The 16,734-nt window shown below is 39.9% G+C and overlaps 1 protein-coding gene across 1 annotated transcript in view; it reads left to right on the forward strand.

Moving 5' to 3' along the window:
• LOC138300898 (protein-arginine deiminase type-3-like) overlaps positions 1-11,985 on the forward strand; it is a 624,978-nt gene extending 612,993 nt beyond the window's left edge. The window contains exon 16 of the mRNA XM_069240758.1: positions 10,217-11,985. Coding sequence (XP_069096859.1) covers positions 10,217-10,486 — 270 coding nt within the window. The 3' untranslated portion in view covers positions 10,487-11,985. The remainder of the gene's footprint in view (positions 1-10,216) is intronic.
• The last annotated feature ends 4,749 nt before the right edge of the window (positions 11,986-16,734 follow it).

Consider the following 16,734-nt stretch of genomic DNA (forward strand, 5'->3'; position numbering starts at 1 on the left):
GCTTCTCAGGCAAAGCACAACACATTCCACCACTCCTCAAAAGAGTAATTTATTTCATTGTCTATAATTTCCAAAATAAAGATTTGTCATATTGTTTAATTTTGTGATTATACCACAAAGTGGCCATAGTGTAGCTCACCATCCAATGTTCAAGAGTCTATCAAATTGAAGTAAAGCCTTAACTGTGTTTAATATAATGGATTTAAAGTGTACTAAAGAAGCCTACCTAGATTATTTGTAGAAAGTGTGGCACTAATAGCAAGGGGCTTAACGACAATCTTTTTGTTTGGATAGCCATGGCGGAGGACAACTCCTGTTATCAGAAAACCACCAAAAGCCCTGAATAATAAGAAAGGCCAATTGGTAACATGGATAATCAGGGATATTGATACCACCAAGAGATTTGTTTGATTTTGGCGCAGACATAGCTATTCCTGCTCTTTTGCTTTTCCAAGGAAACTCGGAAATAGCAAATCCCCCAACTTATAGGAGGAGGTCTGAAGGAAAATCTGAAGCATGCTAGCTATAAAATTAATTAAGGGGGCTATCATCATTTTGATAGTGTTGACTTGTCCCCACCAGGTAATATGCTTAGGGGACCATATATTAAGGAGTTCTCTGATTTTTTAAAGAGTTTTTTATTAATAGCCAGCCACAGTCTGTTTGAGATCCTTACCAAACCAAATTCACAAATATTTGATAGTATCTGACTGCCATTTTAAGCCTAGATTACCATTAATTCAGAAGTACAATGAACATTGAAGGGGAAGATTTCTATATTACCTCTTTTCCAAAATATACCCTGCAACTATGAAGTATCTCTCACTCTCCATCATAATGACGGGGAGAGATTGAGGAGCATTCTCCATGAACAACAACACATCATTGGCATATACTACCATGACTTGTCTTCCTGATTGAAAGAGATACCATATATGTTAAGTTTATCTCTAAAGGATGCAATTAAAGGTTCGATAGCCAAAAGTAAAAGAAGAGGAGATAGAGTGCAACCCTGTAGAGGGCTCTGGGAAAGTGAAAATGCTTTTGATAGATGACCATTAACTTTAATTTTCATGATTGAATTAGAGTATAAGGCCAAACCATTCGTATAAACTCTTCTAACAATTGCTATCTATGTAAAATCACTTTTAGAAAAGGCCAAGAAACTTATCAAAGGCCTCATCTGCCTCTAAGGGCATAGCAATTGTCGGCGTATGTGATAGTTTGGCTTTTTCTAATACATGACAAAGTATCCTAATATTGTCCGAGGAAATCCTACCCTTTAAGAAGCCAGTTTGTGATGTACCAATTAACTGTAATATAACCAACTCCAATCTACTAGCCATAATCTTAGCATATACCTTACAATCAAGATTTATTACAGAGATCGGTCTATAGTTATTAACATTTAGATTATCTTTTCCTTCTTTTGGCATGACAGCAATTGTAGCTTCAGCTTCCGAAACAACTATTGCAACCAAAGAAGCAAATTGGTGAAATACAGCAAGTAGAGGATCAGTCACTTTAGCTACAAACTTTTTTGTAAATTTAGCAGTACAGCTGTCTGGGCCCAGAGACTTCCCAATTTTTAGAGAATGAATAGCAGCAATAGCTTTCTCTTTGCTAATAGGATTGTTAAGAATAAGAGCACCCTCTTGGGAAAGATGTAGAAGATTACATGCCTCTAAGTAATTATTTATAGTCAGTTCTTTAGAGTTATATAATTCTTCATAAAAAGATTTAAAAGTTTCAAGAATATCTTGTGTAGTCAAAACAACCCTATCTCCTGAGTTTCTTATTGCTGAGATAGGAGACTCAGGGTCTAATTTATTTATTGGCGGATGCTTTAGTCTGTCACAGCTGTGATGGGTATCCCATCCGCCTAAAGCTAAATCCCATTATATTCTATTGGGTTTAGAATTGGTCTGGATGGGATATCCGTCGCCATTATGACACAGTGAACCGTCCACCAATATCTAAATCAGGCCCTTAGATTTTGTATAATTAGGATAGTCTGCTAATGGTTTTCCTGCCTTATTCTTATTACAAGCTTTACTTGCATTGGTCACATCAATCATTTTTTTTGCTCTGTTACTTAGGATTGTATTATACTCAAGTTGTAACACACATATTTGTGGTAAATCTTCTAAAGCTTTTGTATGCCTTAGTTGTTTGTCTAACCTAGCAATATCTATTTATATCAATCGAGCTGAAGACAGTTTATAGAGACATTTGTTGCATCATAACTAGAGTTTCCAGTTTTATGGTATTTATCTTTTCAACATTTCCGTCTATATTTATCCATATTTATTGATGGGCTATTTATAGGTTTTTATCCATATTTATTTTATGTTTTGAGAATAAATGGAGTCATAAAATGGCATATTTCCACACTAATTTAACTGAGTACATGCATTCATACTTTGATGCCTGTCTCATTTTAGCTAATTAATCAGCCAAATAGAACACTACACTAACAGGTAACTATTAGCATTATATACAAATAGATGTTAGGATATGCCTGTATTTAAGGGAATCTCATCCTGTTTTTAAAACCTCATGGTGTCTATCTGCTTAGGAGTTGGTCTGGAATTCATGAAGGACAACACGGAGTGTCATTCATAAGAAGCACAATTTTCTGTATTTGTCCACTTTTAAAAAATAAATACAGACAGGAAATAGATTTTCTGTCTGTATCTGTAAAAATCAGTAAAACCGGAAGCTTTAATCATAACCCTTCTCAGTGTAGCTATAAAGGCATCCCATCTAGTCCAAAGTAAGGCATCTGAAATATGGTTTTCTACAAGAAAGTGATGAATCACCCATTCTCTTTCCTAGTGTTTTTATCCTCATGTAAAGCATCATTTAGTCTCCACTGGCCAGAAGGAGGTGTGGGGTCTCCCCAGTCAAGTTTCAAACATATGTATGCATGATCTGAAATAATAATAGGTTCAATGGTTGGGGAGTAAGCTGAGTGAAGAAGGCTTTTACTAACCAATAAATAGTCTATTCTGGAAAAGCAATGATGTGGGGGAGAATAGAAGGTGTAATCATAACCGCAGGGTTATATCAACGCCAAACATCCATTAGATCATTATTATTACAACAAATCTTTGTCGGTTTATGAGAGTTGGTAGCCATAAATTTACAAGTAGAGATTCTGTCCAGGTTACCATTCATGGGCAAATTAAAGTCACCTCCAAGAACTATCCCAAGGTTGTCCGGAAGTTCCACTAGCTGTTTGTCTAGTTCTTTCCAAAAATCGTTGCAATATGATTGGGAGCATAAACATTGACAATGAAAAACTCAAGATTTCTCTCCATAATCTTAGAAATCATCCATCTATCATTTTGATTGTGTATGTGTGACAACATTGTAAGGCCAGATGTGTTAGATATGAGAGGTTTAAACCCATTCCATTTTTTCACTGCAGGGGACATGCCAATATTATTGATCCAAGGACTTTAGAATTTAGCATCTTGTATAGAATTAAAGTGCATCTCCTGAAGCAGTATAGCATCACCTTTCAATGTGTTACAGTAATCTGCAATCTTACACCTCTTAACTGGAGTGTTACGACCTTTTGTAGTCAAGGAAAGTATCTTAATAAGAGGGGCCATAACAGTACTGTGGAGACATCCATAGTCCAGCATTGACATCTAATAAGTTTGAGGTGGGTGAAGGAATCCTCAGTAGACATAAATAAGATTTTGATTATGTATAGGTGTGATGAAAACATAAACAGAGGCAAACAGTGAGAAAATAGAGTCACAAGTCCCGGTGGAAAGCAATACAGAGATAGACAGCATGCCAGAGGAGTAGCTTGAAGAGAAGAAAAAAGAGAGATAAAAAGCATTACAATAAAATAAGAATAATAAGAAAAGAAAACAATGAAAGCTAAATAAACAAAAATGCAACCAAACAGAAGCCATTTCCCTGAAACTTACCCAGCCGCCACCAAGTCCCTGACATGTGCTCAAGGCACATTACCCACCCCCTTTTGATTAGGGAAAGTGAGGCCATAAGCAGGCTGGCCCGAGTTAGTCAAGATCCCACCCGAAATCCCATTTAGGATAAGGATATTAAGGTTACACCATGAACAGTCAAACAAGAAAAAAAAACAGATCATCATATAGTCATTAGAACATAGAGTTCAAATCGGAATTCTTGCATATTATATCACCTATTGTAATAACCTCACTCAATTAAACAACAATTACAAAAACAGATTAACACAAAAAAACAAATTGCTAGACAGCAGTCAAACCACCTCCCCGCCCAATTATAAGCAGATAGAAGTAGTTAATGACAAAAAAGAAAAAATATAGCGAAAAAACATCTGGAGTGAAGCCCTGCCATATAGTTCAACAGACTGCCCAGAATAAAGAAAAATACCCTTAGGTAAACATAATATAGACAATCAGCCAAGGATCAGGAAAGAATACCATATAGAGCAGGTATAAGCCAAAGATCAACAATTTTATGAGGATCATATAAATCAGGCCACAATATCAGAGCCAAACAAAAAGTCTAAACAGTCATGTAGAGCAGCTGGCTCCATGAAGAACATTTTCTTCCACTAGACGGTGATACGAAATCTAGCTGGGCCAGCAAAACCAAAAAGGATAGAATGGTCTCTCAGTCTTTGACGTAATGCGAGAAATCCCTTCCTGTTAGAAATTGTCTCTTTAGAGTAGTCTAGTGCTATATTCATTTGGAAGCCTTTTCACTGGACATTTTGTACTTTCCTGTTATGTGCCAATATTGCTTTGGTGCGTCTGTAACATAGCGGACAAAAAAAGCAAAGCCCGTGGATTAGTGTTACCAGTGATATCTTGCAGTTCTGCTTTTCTCATAAGAACTCTATCAGCCGTTTCAATTTCAAATTGTCTATCAGACGAAATTACTAAGGAACAACGTATCCAGGCTTCAAAGAATTGAGCACAGAATTTTGCCTTACTCTCCGTGTTTTCTGCCAGACCAAAAATACGCAGATTTCCCCTCATATTATGATTGTCCAGTACAGATGGTTCATAAGAAAGGATTTTAACTGTATTGTCGATAGCATCATGGCATTTTATTTTCTGATGTAGAGGAGTCATCTAGCATCCCAGTCTTAGATTCTGCATCAGTGAGCCGACTCGCAAGGTTTCTGAAGTCAGATTGGAATGCTTTTATGTCTTGGTGCATAGCATCTGTGTTTGTTTTGGTTTCTTAAGCCAAGTCATGAAGTGCTCCAAGACGCGGTTAAGATAATGTCAAGACTAGCACTCTGATCTGTTGTTGATTTAATCAGAGAGTCTGGGGAAGGCGAATCTGCTTTTTGACATTTTAAATCTGCTTTGGAATCTTTAGGATCTTTACTGTACTTTTTATCTTTTATATCTTTGAGTTCATGATCCACCATATATACTAAGCAATACTACAAAAAATGTAATTAGATTGTCAAAAAAATCCCAATTGAAATAGACATATTGGCATAGAGCGAGCAGCAAATATAGAGAAGCGTGTGATATTAACAAAAGAGTTTAAATGTAATCTGTCATAAAAAAGAAGTAACGTACCTCCTCATTATGTGCACGAAATCAGCATTCGGCCAAAATTAACAGGTGAGACAACAATTGCAATGAGCCTCCTCCAACAAGCCCACATGTTAATGAATAAGTCATCCATTCAATTTACACATTTGGAAGGGATATCAGCAAGGTAATCTGATGGGGTCATTACAAAAAAAGCAAAATAAAATATCTCACATTAAAGTAAGGCAGAATCATAAATTAGGTAGAAAATTAGTAAGGAGCCAGCACATGTGAAGTTGTAAGCTCCTAAAAGATCAAGGCGCAAAGACAAAGTGATGGCCGCCATCTTGTAAAATTATTATATGCACAATCCTTATGTTGGCATATAAGCAGGGTGTATACTCAGGGCTCACATGTAAATGATGAAATTGGAGGCAGAAACATGATTAAAATTCTACCCAGATCCAGAAAGGGTGAGAAAGGGCTAAACAATCAGCAGAGCAGGACATGAAAGCCACTGTGGCTGCAGCAAGTGACTGAGAAATCATAAGGCAGCATTTATAAATGCACCGGCAACAAACAAGGAAGCGGTGCTTCGAGAGACCGCACAGTCAGGCAGTTAAAGAGTCTTAGGCCCATATTTATACTTTCTTTGTGTCACATTTGTGTCATTTTTTTACACAAAAGCAATATGATTGTATTTTGTACGTTTGCGCTGCTTTTGCATAAAAAAATGATGCAAATGCGGCACAAAAAAGTATAAATATGGGCCCTAGTGTTGTTCCGCAAGACCCAATGGTGCCGGTTGCTGGTTGGGTTTGGTCGCGTTTCTGCATTCACAGCCGCCATGTTTTGATTAGCTCTGCAACAAGACATTTAAAATCCGCCAACATCCTTCGGATTATAGGTCCCAAAGATCCCCATAAGTGTGGATAGCACCTATTGTGACACAAATTTGTGAGGTCATCCTGCGCAATCGGTGCATGTAAGAGCTGATGATTTGGGATTGGATGCGGAGCAAACAGTCCTGGCAGCCATTCCACTATGGCTCAAGCCACGTACCCCCTCGGTCACAGACCTTTGAAGGTGATGGCTCAGTTGGATAGTACTGAATGCATTTTAATAGCTCTATATGGGGCGGATTCATGGGGTCACATTTACTCTGGAGCTAGTCAAAGAGCGGAAACTGAAAATCTATTTTCCTCAGACTTCTTTTAGTACCCATGAGTACTGCCACTCACATTTGTTGTTAGTACCCACGAGTACTGCCACTCACATTTGTCAAACTGAAGTAGACACTACACAATTAGCACCTCTATTACTATGGCTTAAAATCTGGCTTTTAACAGAGGCGGCCTTTTCAAGACTAGTATTAAAAGTTTGCCTAGAGCTGAATAATTTATTAAAAAATCCTTGCTTTTCTTTCACTACACAGACCATGTTAGACCTTGGTGTCCCAGAGTATTTTATTAATCCTGAGATGATTGCCAAACATAGCAAATCAAAGATTAAAAGGTTGCTTTAAACTTAGGCCCATATTTATACTTTTTTAGCGCCACATTTGCGCCGCTTTTTGATGCAAAAACAGCACAAACTCACAAAATACAATTGTATTTTGCAAGTTTGCGCCACTTTTGCATCATAAATTACGCAAATGCGGCACTAAAAAACTATAAATATGGGCCCTAGTGTATAAAGGAGAGAGCAGAACGATCCCAAGATATGCCGGCTGTAGCTACGTAGAGTCCCCTTATAGCCTCCCTAAGGGCCAGATGTAGCAAAAATCCAATTTCGGTATGGGGTCGCAAAGACCCACCTCATTAATATTAATGAGGTGGGTCGCAAATTGTGGCCCCATAGCGGCTATGGGCACTCGCAAACATGTAGTCAGCAGACCTCCATGTTCGTGACTGCTTATAAATAAAGCAGTTTTTTTTTTTAAGTGTAGCCCGTTTTCCTTAAAGGAAAACGAGCTGCACTTAAAAAAAATCCGAAACCTTTAGTTTCGGTATTTTTTCAGGGCAGGTAGTGGTCCCTTGGACTACTACCTACCCTGAAAAAATAATTTGTGGTCCATTCACAAAGGGGAAGGGGTCCCATGGGGACCCGTTCCAATTTGCGAGTGGGTTACCATCCACTTCAAGTGGATGGTAACTGCGACACCATTTGCATACCACTGCGAATCGCAAATAGGAAGGGAACACCCCTTCCTATTTGCGATTCGGAAATGCATTTTGCGAGTCAGTCCCTACTCGCAAAATGCATTTCTGCATAGGAAACTGAGATTTGCGACTCGCAAACGGCATTTTTTGCCGTTTGCGACTCGCAAATCGTTTCCTACATCTGGCCCTTAGTGTAGAACTTTACTTGGTTACATCAAGTAATTTCCACTATGATTTTTATCTGGCTTGTTTCTGCCTTAGCATTTTGCACTTTCTGGTGCCCTCTTAACAGGCAGGCTGGTTTGCAAGCCTGCCAAACTGTCCCTGCAACAACATGTCTCAGCAATGCACTGCTCATCTCACATTTCTTTTCATAATACATAGCACTTTACAAAAACGTTTTTTAGTGCCAGTCCTTCTAAAAGTTTTTTAGTGCCAGTCCTTCGTCATTCTCTATCAGATGTTATAAGCAGATGTTATAAGCAGGGGCAGCTCCGCGATAAGGGCAGCGGAGTCCCCACCCCCACCAGGGGCAACTGCTAACCTTTTTCCCCAAAACAAGAATAAACTTTGTTTATTATCGTTTTTGGGGGAAGGGGCGGGGTCACTGGGGTGATGAGCAATGAGGGGGAGTGCTCAGCGCTTCCCCTCAGAGGGCATGTGTGTTTGGCCGGCCATCTCTGGCCGGCCAAACACACATGCGCACAGGGCTCTTTCCAGTCCAGCAACTCAGTTACTGGGATGGAAAGAGCCTGCACAGGCTCCCAGTCTGCCTGGAAACTCCCTAGCTGGGTGTTCCCAGCCAATCTTGATGCTGCTCTGAGCAGCGTCAGGATTGTCGCAGGGCAGGCTGGGAGCCTGTGCCTTCAGAGGACCAGAAGGAGCGGATGGAGCAGTGAGCTACAGATAAGGGAAGTGTTTTTTTAAATTATTTTATCATTTTTAATTGAATCCTTCTTTTAGTGACGCTCCAGTGGCGATATGCACAGCACCGTTTTTACGAGGTGGTGGTAAGCAACTTTTTATGGCTTAACGCCACCTTGTAAATTCCTCCCTTTTCACACGCAGCACTTTACGTAGAATGGGCGTGCAATGGGTGTTGCAATGGGTGTTGCAGTGGGTGTGCCACAGTGACACCCATTGCATTTTGACGCTGCCCCAGATTTACAAGTGTTTGTGAACCAGCAGCAGTGCCAAAATGTAATGCCACCCCAGCCGTGGCGTTAGCTTGGCGTAACAAGGAGAAATGCTTTCATTTCTCCTCGTTTTCTGCTCTTTCCACGTGTTCTGTATTCTGCAGAACACATAGAAAAAGCAAATCGCCATTTAAGATTGTTTTTGTGCAGGAAGGTGTTCCTTCCTGCACAAAAACAATCTCTCCCTCAATGCAGCCATACTTGCACAATGGTGCAAGGGTGGCTGCGATGGCGCACGCCAGAAGATTTAGGGCCGGCGCAGGGAGAAACATAGGGGTTCGCCGCATACTATTAAATATGCCACATTCCTGCGTTGTGAACATGAGGGTGCGCGACACTGCCAAATTTGGCGCAGCAACACGCACCCTCATTTTCCCTTAAATCTGACCCTTGATTTGTAGTGTGCATGGACCAATGCAAATGTGTTTCCACCTGCCCGTCATGGAGAAGCAGTGTGATCCGTTGGTAGGCGAAACTCATGTGAGAGTCACTTCTCTGCACTAACCACATACATACGTAGTGCATCATGGTTAGTGGTCGCTCAGGCCAAATCATTTGTTTTGAACCCAAATTGTAGTTCCCTCATGCAAACTATTGGATACTTCCTCTCTCCGACACAACTTTAGCATTTATTAATTTATTTTGGACGAATAGTGCATTTTAGAGTGCACTTACAACAGTCCTTAGTCTAGATTGTCATTGTCATTAAATGGTATTACTGAAACGCCTATATTAATATTTAAAAGGCAAAATAGTTGTACTGTAAAAATGTCTGAGGAACAAAATTCTGTTTTTGCCATTCTTATTCTCAAGATGTCAGAAGTGAAACAGAAAGTACAAGTTTAATTTGAGCATCTTTTCAGTAGTCCTTTGAATTTCGTTGTACATTTATTTTCTTAAATAAAAGTTCCCAGAAAATTAATTTAAGGCTGCAGGATGATGGTCAATGCTATCTTATCTTTTTTAAGGAAAGGATGTTTATGTTTTTTAATTAGTCTACTAGTCAACTGGCAAAATGAGCATGGAGAAGTGATACTACATTTACATCTCGGACCACATCGGTTTCTTTCTCATATTCAATTTAAGCTGTAGCTCTTAAGAAAGAATTTATTTCACTATATAATGTAATCTTCAATCTGAGTTCTGTCCCTAACAATAAACCTAAGATGCTTATTCAAGATTTTTAAAAGCTACCCATGGGCGGAAGAAATATGGCGTAGTGTTGTGAGATGTGAATCAAAATCCATTAACACAGTCCCCTGTTTAAAAAGATGCCAATTTGCTTGTTTTAGTTGCCCATTAGAGCATAACAAATTTCTTGTTTTTGCCTTCTGCTTAGGTGAACATGTTGGTGCTGGGGAGTCACCTGGGCATACCGAAGCCCTTTGGCCCAATCATCGATGGGAAATGTTGCCTGGAAGAGGAAGTACGGTCCCTGCTGGAACCCCTGGGACTGCACTGCACCTTTATGGATGACTACCTCTCTTATCACCAGCATGATGGAAACGTGCACTGTGGTACCAACGTCCTCCGCCGTGCCTTCTCTTTCAAGTGGTGGAACATGGATGTTCCTGCGCTCAGCAGAAGGGACACACTCTCAGCACTGTGACAAAGCAGGAAAGGAACACTCAAGCAATGGATACAATGCCCCCCCCTCTCCACACACACACACCCCTTCGTAGAATAGGCCTAGTTGTCTAATTTCAAATCAACTTTTGTACATACAAAATTGATAATACCTGGACGTTCACGTAAAAATGGTCACTAGTGCTCATCCTGAGCTGAGCTCAAATTGTGCCCACATTTTGATCCTGCTGTCAAACCCAGATTTTGGCTGATGGCAATGGTGGTTGTAAAACATGTAAAATGTGGAAACCAGGCACTTATGTATGTTATTCCCCATTCTTATTCTGATCAATAAATCGGGTACTAACGCACTACAAACACCTGCCACAAATGTAATTTGGTTTTAGGGACTTTTAGTGTCCGTTATTAATTAGAGGGTCTAAGCAACTCTGCTAGTTAGCGTTCAATTATATTTTCACTTTCTCAGGGAACTTGGGCCCATATATATACTTTTTTAGCTACGCTTTTTGATGCAAAAGCGGCTCAAACTTACGAAATACAATTGTATTTTGTAAGTTTGCGCCGATTTTGCGTCACAAAATGACGCATATGCGGCGCTAAATAAGTAGAAATATGGGCCTTGCTATGGAACACCTTAATCTATTTTTACAGAACTTATTCAACCAATAGTTTTAGTGTGTGACAATGCCGTTGTAATTTTCCAGTGGACCCTCTTCTTTAAAAAAAAAATGTATATATATATATCACACATTACAAAAAGGTACGCTAATCAATAAACTGTCTGTTTTCTTACAAAAGTGTTGTCCAACTCTGTAGAACACTTGTACACAAAGTCACACAGCCCCAGTCAGTGGTGGAAATGAAAAAAAAAACATTCAAGATATACACAAATTGCAGTGGTAGGGAAATGGGGAGAAGCTAGTGATACTTCTTGTAACACGAATGATCAAATATAGTTTACAAATCACTGTAATGTTCCTGGTATAAAAGTATGAGGCATGTTAACAGGAGCATCCCAAAGGGTCAGGACTTTGATCCATATTATGCATATCTGAGCTGTCTGAAAACAGATTACAAAAACCTCAATCTGGGAGAGTGCTAGCAAGGTGTATTTTGACAATTTGCAGAGAGCATACATATCTTAACATTTACATAATTGTTTAGAAGAACTAAAATCAAAGTAGTTGAGTTTTTTACGATGAATGTCTGTATTTTTCCACGGATAAATGTAACTGTCCTATCAAATGCAATGAATAACCAATCATTGTCATTGTTTTTTTAATTAAATAAACCAATGTATTACTTTGCATTTCATTAGGAAAGACGCTCTAGTGGTCTTTGCGATCACAGCCTGAAAAGTTACTCGTTTGGCGAAGAGTCCATTTAACGTTTCTTTGTTCTCGTATTATCGTTCGAAGAGGCACAGCATCGACATGGTGTCTTATGTCTTTTGCATAGAACTTGTAATAAAGTAATGTATGTAGTAGAGAAGTGAAAAATGTTTGTAGCTCAATAAAAGTAGCTGATTTATGAAATGTTAGCGCCTCTTTTACGTCATTTTTTTAAGCAAAAGCGGCTCAAACGTACAAAAGAATCATATTTTGTAAGTTTACACCACTTTTGCGCCAAAAAAATGATGCAAAGGCAGCGCTAACTTTTCATAAATCAGGCCCCTAATGTGCTATATTCACCAGTTACACTATAACTCAAGTTCTGCAAATCGTTTCTCGCCTTAATTTCCCAGTACAAATACTTTTATTAACCAACTGGTTGTTAGCCAGCAGGACTAATAAAACCTGTACTCTTGGAATGCCCCCCTTTCCTCTGAGTCATCTTAAGTATTTATCTTAAGTATGTTTTTAGACCTTTTGTTTCGAACAGCTTTTCATTTCATTACCTACTGTCTGTTATTTCAAGACTGCATGATGCCATACTGTATCAAATTATACATTATGCGGTCAGAGAAAAAGACAGAGATAGAGAGAAAAATCAGTTCCGCATAGGGCCCTTGCAAAAGGTGGTGACCTTGGATAATTGTCAACTTTGGCAATGTCTTAAAATGTCTCTGCCGTTCCTCCTTCCCAATCTTTGACATAATCCTAGGGTTTCAGCTATGGCACACTTACATATTTTAACTTTCTTGAGTCCACAATCACATTTTCCAACAGACAAAAACAGGCTGTCTTAAAATGCACTACAGCTCGCTTTAGATGTTTCTTATATGTTTCTTATATTTAAATATGGTTGTGGTTTTATTGACTCTTGGGGCGGGGTGTATGTCACTTGTACCTCAAAATGTTCCCTCTACTTTCAAACTCAGTGACCTCTAAGTCCCAGTGTCCATTTGCAAATCAGAGCATTTCCCTCCTGGTGCCTTTCAACCTACCCTCTTCCCCAAAAGATAAAATCCCCCACCTCCTCCCTGAGCTCCTACAAAGTGGCCTTTAAAAACTACTCACAGCTAATTAAAAGATGAGAAAGGGGGTGGGTAGTGGTAGTAGAAAGGGTTGCACTTCCCACACATTGAGCAAGTATAGTCAATAGTAGTTCATGTTGAAAATCCGGCAAACATGGAGTGGGTTATGGTGCTTTGCGGTAAGATGCTCCACTACCCAAGAGCACACGGCAGTGCTTCAAAGAAGCACTAAACGTAAAATTTTGCACAGAAGCTGCAGCAATCAAAACAATGTTCATAATAGATATGTCCTCCAGTTGAGTTGGTTGTAGTGGATTACTTTAATTAGTAGCCAAGGCCATCAAAAGAGATATGTTGAGCATTGATCCATAAATACAGCCAAGTAGTCAGTTGAGCATAGTTCCATATACACAGCCAACATGTGTTTCGTCACAACAGGTGACTTTTTCAAGGCTGCAAAATATACATAGAGATGTTGTTGCCTAGTGCAATAATTCAAAATAGAGGATGATAGCAAAGTGATAGCACGTGTGGATTCACTTAATAAGGCATGCGTCCATAATCAAGTGAAGGACGTGTGTTGACGTGCCCGTGCAAATCTGCACAAAGTGGCTTTGAAATAAGCCAATGTAACCATAGCTATCAGAAGGCATCCTAGCATTAATCAGTGCATAGCAAGCAGGTCCATGAGACTAAGGTGTGATGCCATCGAAGAGCCAGGTTTTCAAAAGTTTAACTAAAGGAAAGTTCAGACATGGTTGACCAAAGGGTGAGGGTAATGAGTTTCAGATTTTAGAAGCATTTTGTCTGAAAGACCGGCCACTGTTTCTGGCCTTTTTGATGGAGGGTATCTTAGCCAAGCAGGTATCAGTTGATCGAAGATTTCTTCCAAAGGTATGGGAAACAATCAATTGTGGGGAGATCTCAGGACCTTTGCAGCGGAGAGCACTGTGGGCTATACAGAGGGCTCTAAACTTAATCCTCTGAGCCACTGGAATCCAGTGAAGAGAGGAATGTGCTTGCCGGGCAGACTCATGCTTGGGATTGTTGTATAGAATTCTTGCAGTGGAATTCTGCACAACCTGTAGTTTCCTTATTACTGCCTTTGGAGCTCCTAGGTACAGAGGATTGCCATAGTCCAGGCGAGAGACAATGAGTGCCTGGACCACTATTCTATTAGAAGAAGGAGGCAGAAAGTGCAGAATTTTCCTGAGCATCTTGAGAAGGCCATGACAGGTAGCTGCTAAATTGTTTTGCCTGGGTGATCATGATCAGGAAGTTATTGAACCAACCCCCCAAGTTTTTTATAGCGGTCTTGGGGCTGGGGATGTGCCAGGCAACTTGGCCATCCGAGACTCATGTAAGCATTCGAAGAGTTACTGAGAATTATGAGCTCAGTTCTGTCACCATTTAGTTTCAGGGACGAGTTATTTATCGTTTTAGCTACTTTCTCTAGACAGGGGCCAAGCATCGTAGAACTGGTATGCTGGTTGTGCAAAAGGGCAAAGACCAAATGGGTATCGTCTGCATATGATATTATGGATATCCCAAAAGGGAGGAAGATATCTGCCAATGGTCGCATGTACAGATTGAAAAGCATGGGGCTTAGAGAGGAGCCCTGTGGTACTCCGCAGTCCAATTGAAGAATATCTGAGCTGCAGCCTTCCTTGAATACCTGGGAGGTCCGGCCCTTGAGAAAGGATTGAAGATAGGAGAGGGCGCTTCCCAAGATTTCTACACAGTGAATTCTGTCAATGGGAATGTCATGGTTGATAGTATTAAAAGCTGTGCTGAGGTCAAGGAGGATAATGGCCGCTGAGCCTCTTGATCCTGCATCTTTTGATCTCTTCAACAACTGCGAGGAGCGTGGTCTCTTTGCCGTGATAAGCTCTAAACCCAGTCTAGGTAGAATGAAGAATATTATTGCTCTCTAGGAAATCCGAGAAGGCCTTAGTCACATTTCTTTCGAGCTCTTTACTCGTTTCCGGAAGATGCAAAATCGTACTATCATTTCCTGGAGCAAGAGGGGCAAGAGTGTTTCTTTTATTAATGCTTTCACCATAGTCTGTTTCCAAATTGATGGTACGATTCCTCCGGTTAAATAAAGATAAAACAATTAAAGGAATACCAGCAGGATCTGGTCGCTGGCTTTCACTAATGTATAAGAGGGAGCTGGGTCCAAAAGTGAGCCCGACTTACCTTTATTAAGTATTGCCAGAAGGCCCTCCAGCATCATAAGAGGAAAGGTCGAGAGGGCAGGGATAATGCCTGTCTGCCCATCTTTTTTGGGCTTGGAATTGAGAAGTAACTCAGATTTTAGAAATGTAATACATTGGATTTTTTTCTGGAAAAATCTTGCTAGCTCACTACACTGCTGCACTGAGGGTTCAACCATCAAGGAGTTAGAGGGGGGCAAGTAAGATTTCAACTATCTTGAAAATCTGCTGTGGTGTATTTGATGCCAAGTCAATCTTTCCATCATAATATGAGATCTTAGCAAATTTAATCTCTGCGTGAGATATCCTGATGGATTTTCTATAACTTGCTTTGTTTATTTCATTATAGTTCCTTATACATAGTCTCTCAGCTTTCTTGCTTGCCAAAGAGTCATTAAATTAGGGATGCACCAGGATGCAGACCTTTTGTTAGTACCTTTGTTCTTTTTTTTTAGGAATCACTTTATCCAGTGGCTCAGTTGTCCACTGTGAAACTTTATTACAGGCTAAACTAGGATCTTGATCTAATTCAGTTCTGGTGTAGAGCATGTATCTGAAAGAGACTTCTAGTTGCAGATTCCTTACTTTAGAATTTCCCACAGCCATCAGTCTGGATCCAAAGATTTTTCTGCGAGCAGCACCTCTGCACGGTATCAGGTGGCATCAGTCAACTCTGCGTCCGTCATTGGCGTCGTGGTCACTAGACATGATGTTGCAGGTCGTATATAGACGCCACCCTGGGTGCTGATGTCAGGTCTTTTCTTTTCAGAATTCCAAAAGCAAGGAGGAGGAAGGTTGTCCTGAGTTTTGGGTGCAGGGTAGGAGAAGGTTAGGCCTCCTGTCTGCTTTTGCAGATGTGAGGGTTCTGTTCGGGAGGGAGCGTGCACACATTCCATTACAACTCGAATGCTAGCATGTTCTACAAACTTAGGCCCATATTTATACTTTTTTAGCACTGCATTTGCCCCACTTTTTGATGCAAAATACAATTGTATTTTGTACGTTTGCACCGCTTTTGCGTAAAAATAAATGACGCAAATGCAGCACTAAAAAAGTATAAATGTGGGCCTTAATCTCTAGTTATTTTGAGTGGTAATTGTATAAAACCAGGGCAAACTTCACATAGGAAGGCAAAATGTTAAATCGGACTCCCAATTTCTAAAGCCAGTTTTTGCCATGAGGTGGATGGCCAGTTGACTGGTGTCATAGATAATTGTGCAGTTTTAAAACGCTTATTGACTTCAATGCATTCCTCACGTGTGACACCCATTGGATAGCTTCATAATCCATCCCGGTCACCAAAAGTACGTTTTTAACAAATTTGCTACCACTAATATACACACATGATCACAATGAACCTGCTCCAGCAACATTAGTCTCACTCTAAGTGGCTGAAGACATTTCCTATCTCTGATAAATAAATTTCCTTCATAGCATAAGTCATCTGATACATGGCCAAATGATCTCAAAAGCCCCTGCAAAACTTGATGGAGGACATCCATCCTGGATTTTTTCACAGTGAGCATCACTTCATCTCTTCATCTTTGTTGTCTGATTATAGCCATTCTTCCTCTGTAACTCCCCATTTCGATGACTACGCCACTTCCTAGATGTAAGCTATTACATCAATATCTACAT

Source organism: Pleurodeles waltl, chromosome 6, assembly GCF_031143425.1.
Source record: "Pleurodeles waltl isolate 20211129_DDA chromosome 6, aPleWal1.hap1.20221129, whole genome shotgun sequence".
In the NCBI taxonomy this organism is placed as follows: domain Eukaryota; kingdom Metazoa; phylum Chordata; class Amphibia; order Caudata; family Salamandridae; genus Pleurodeles; species Pleurodeles waltl.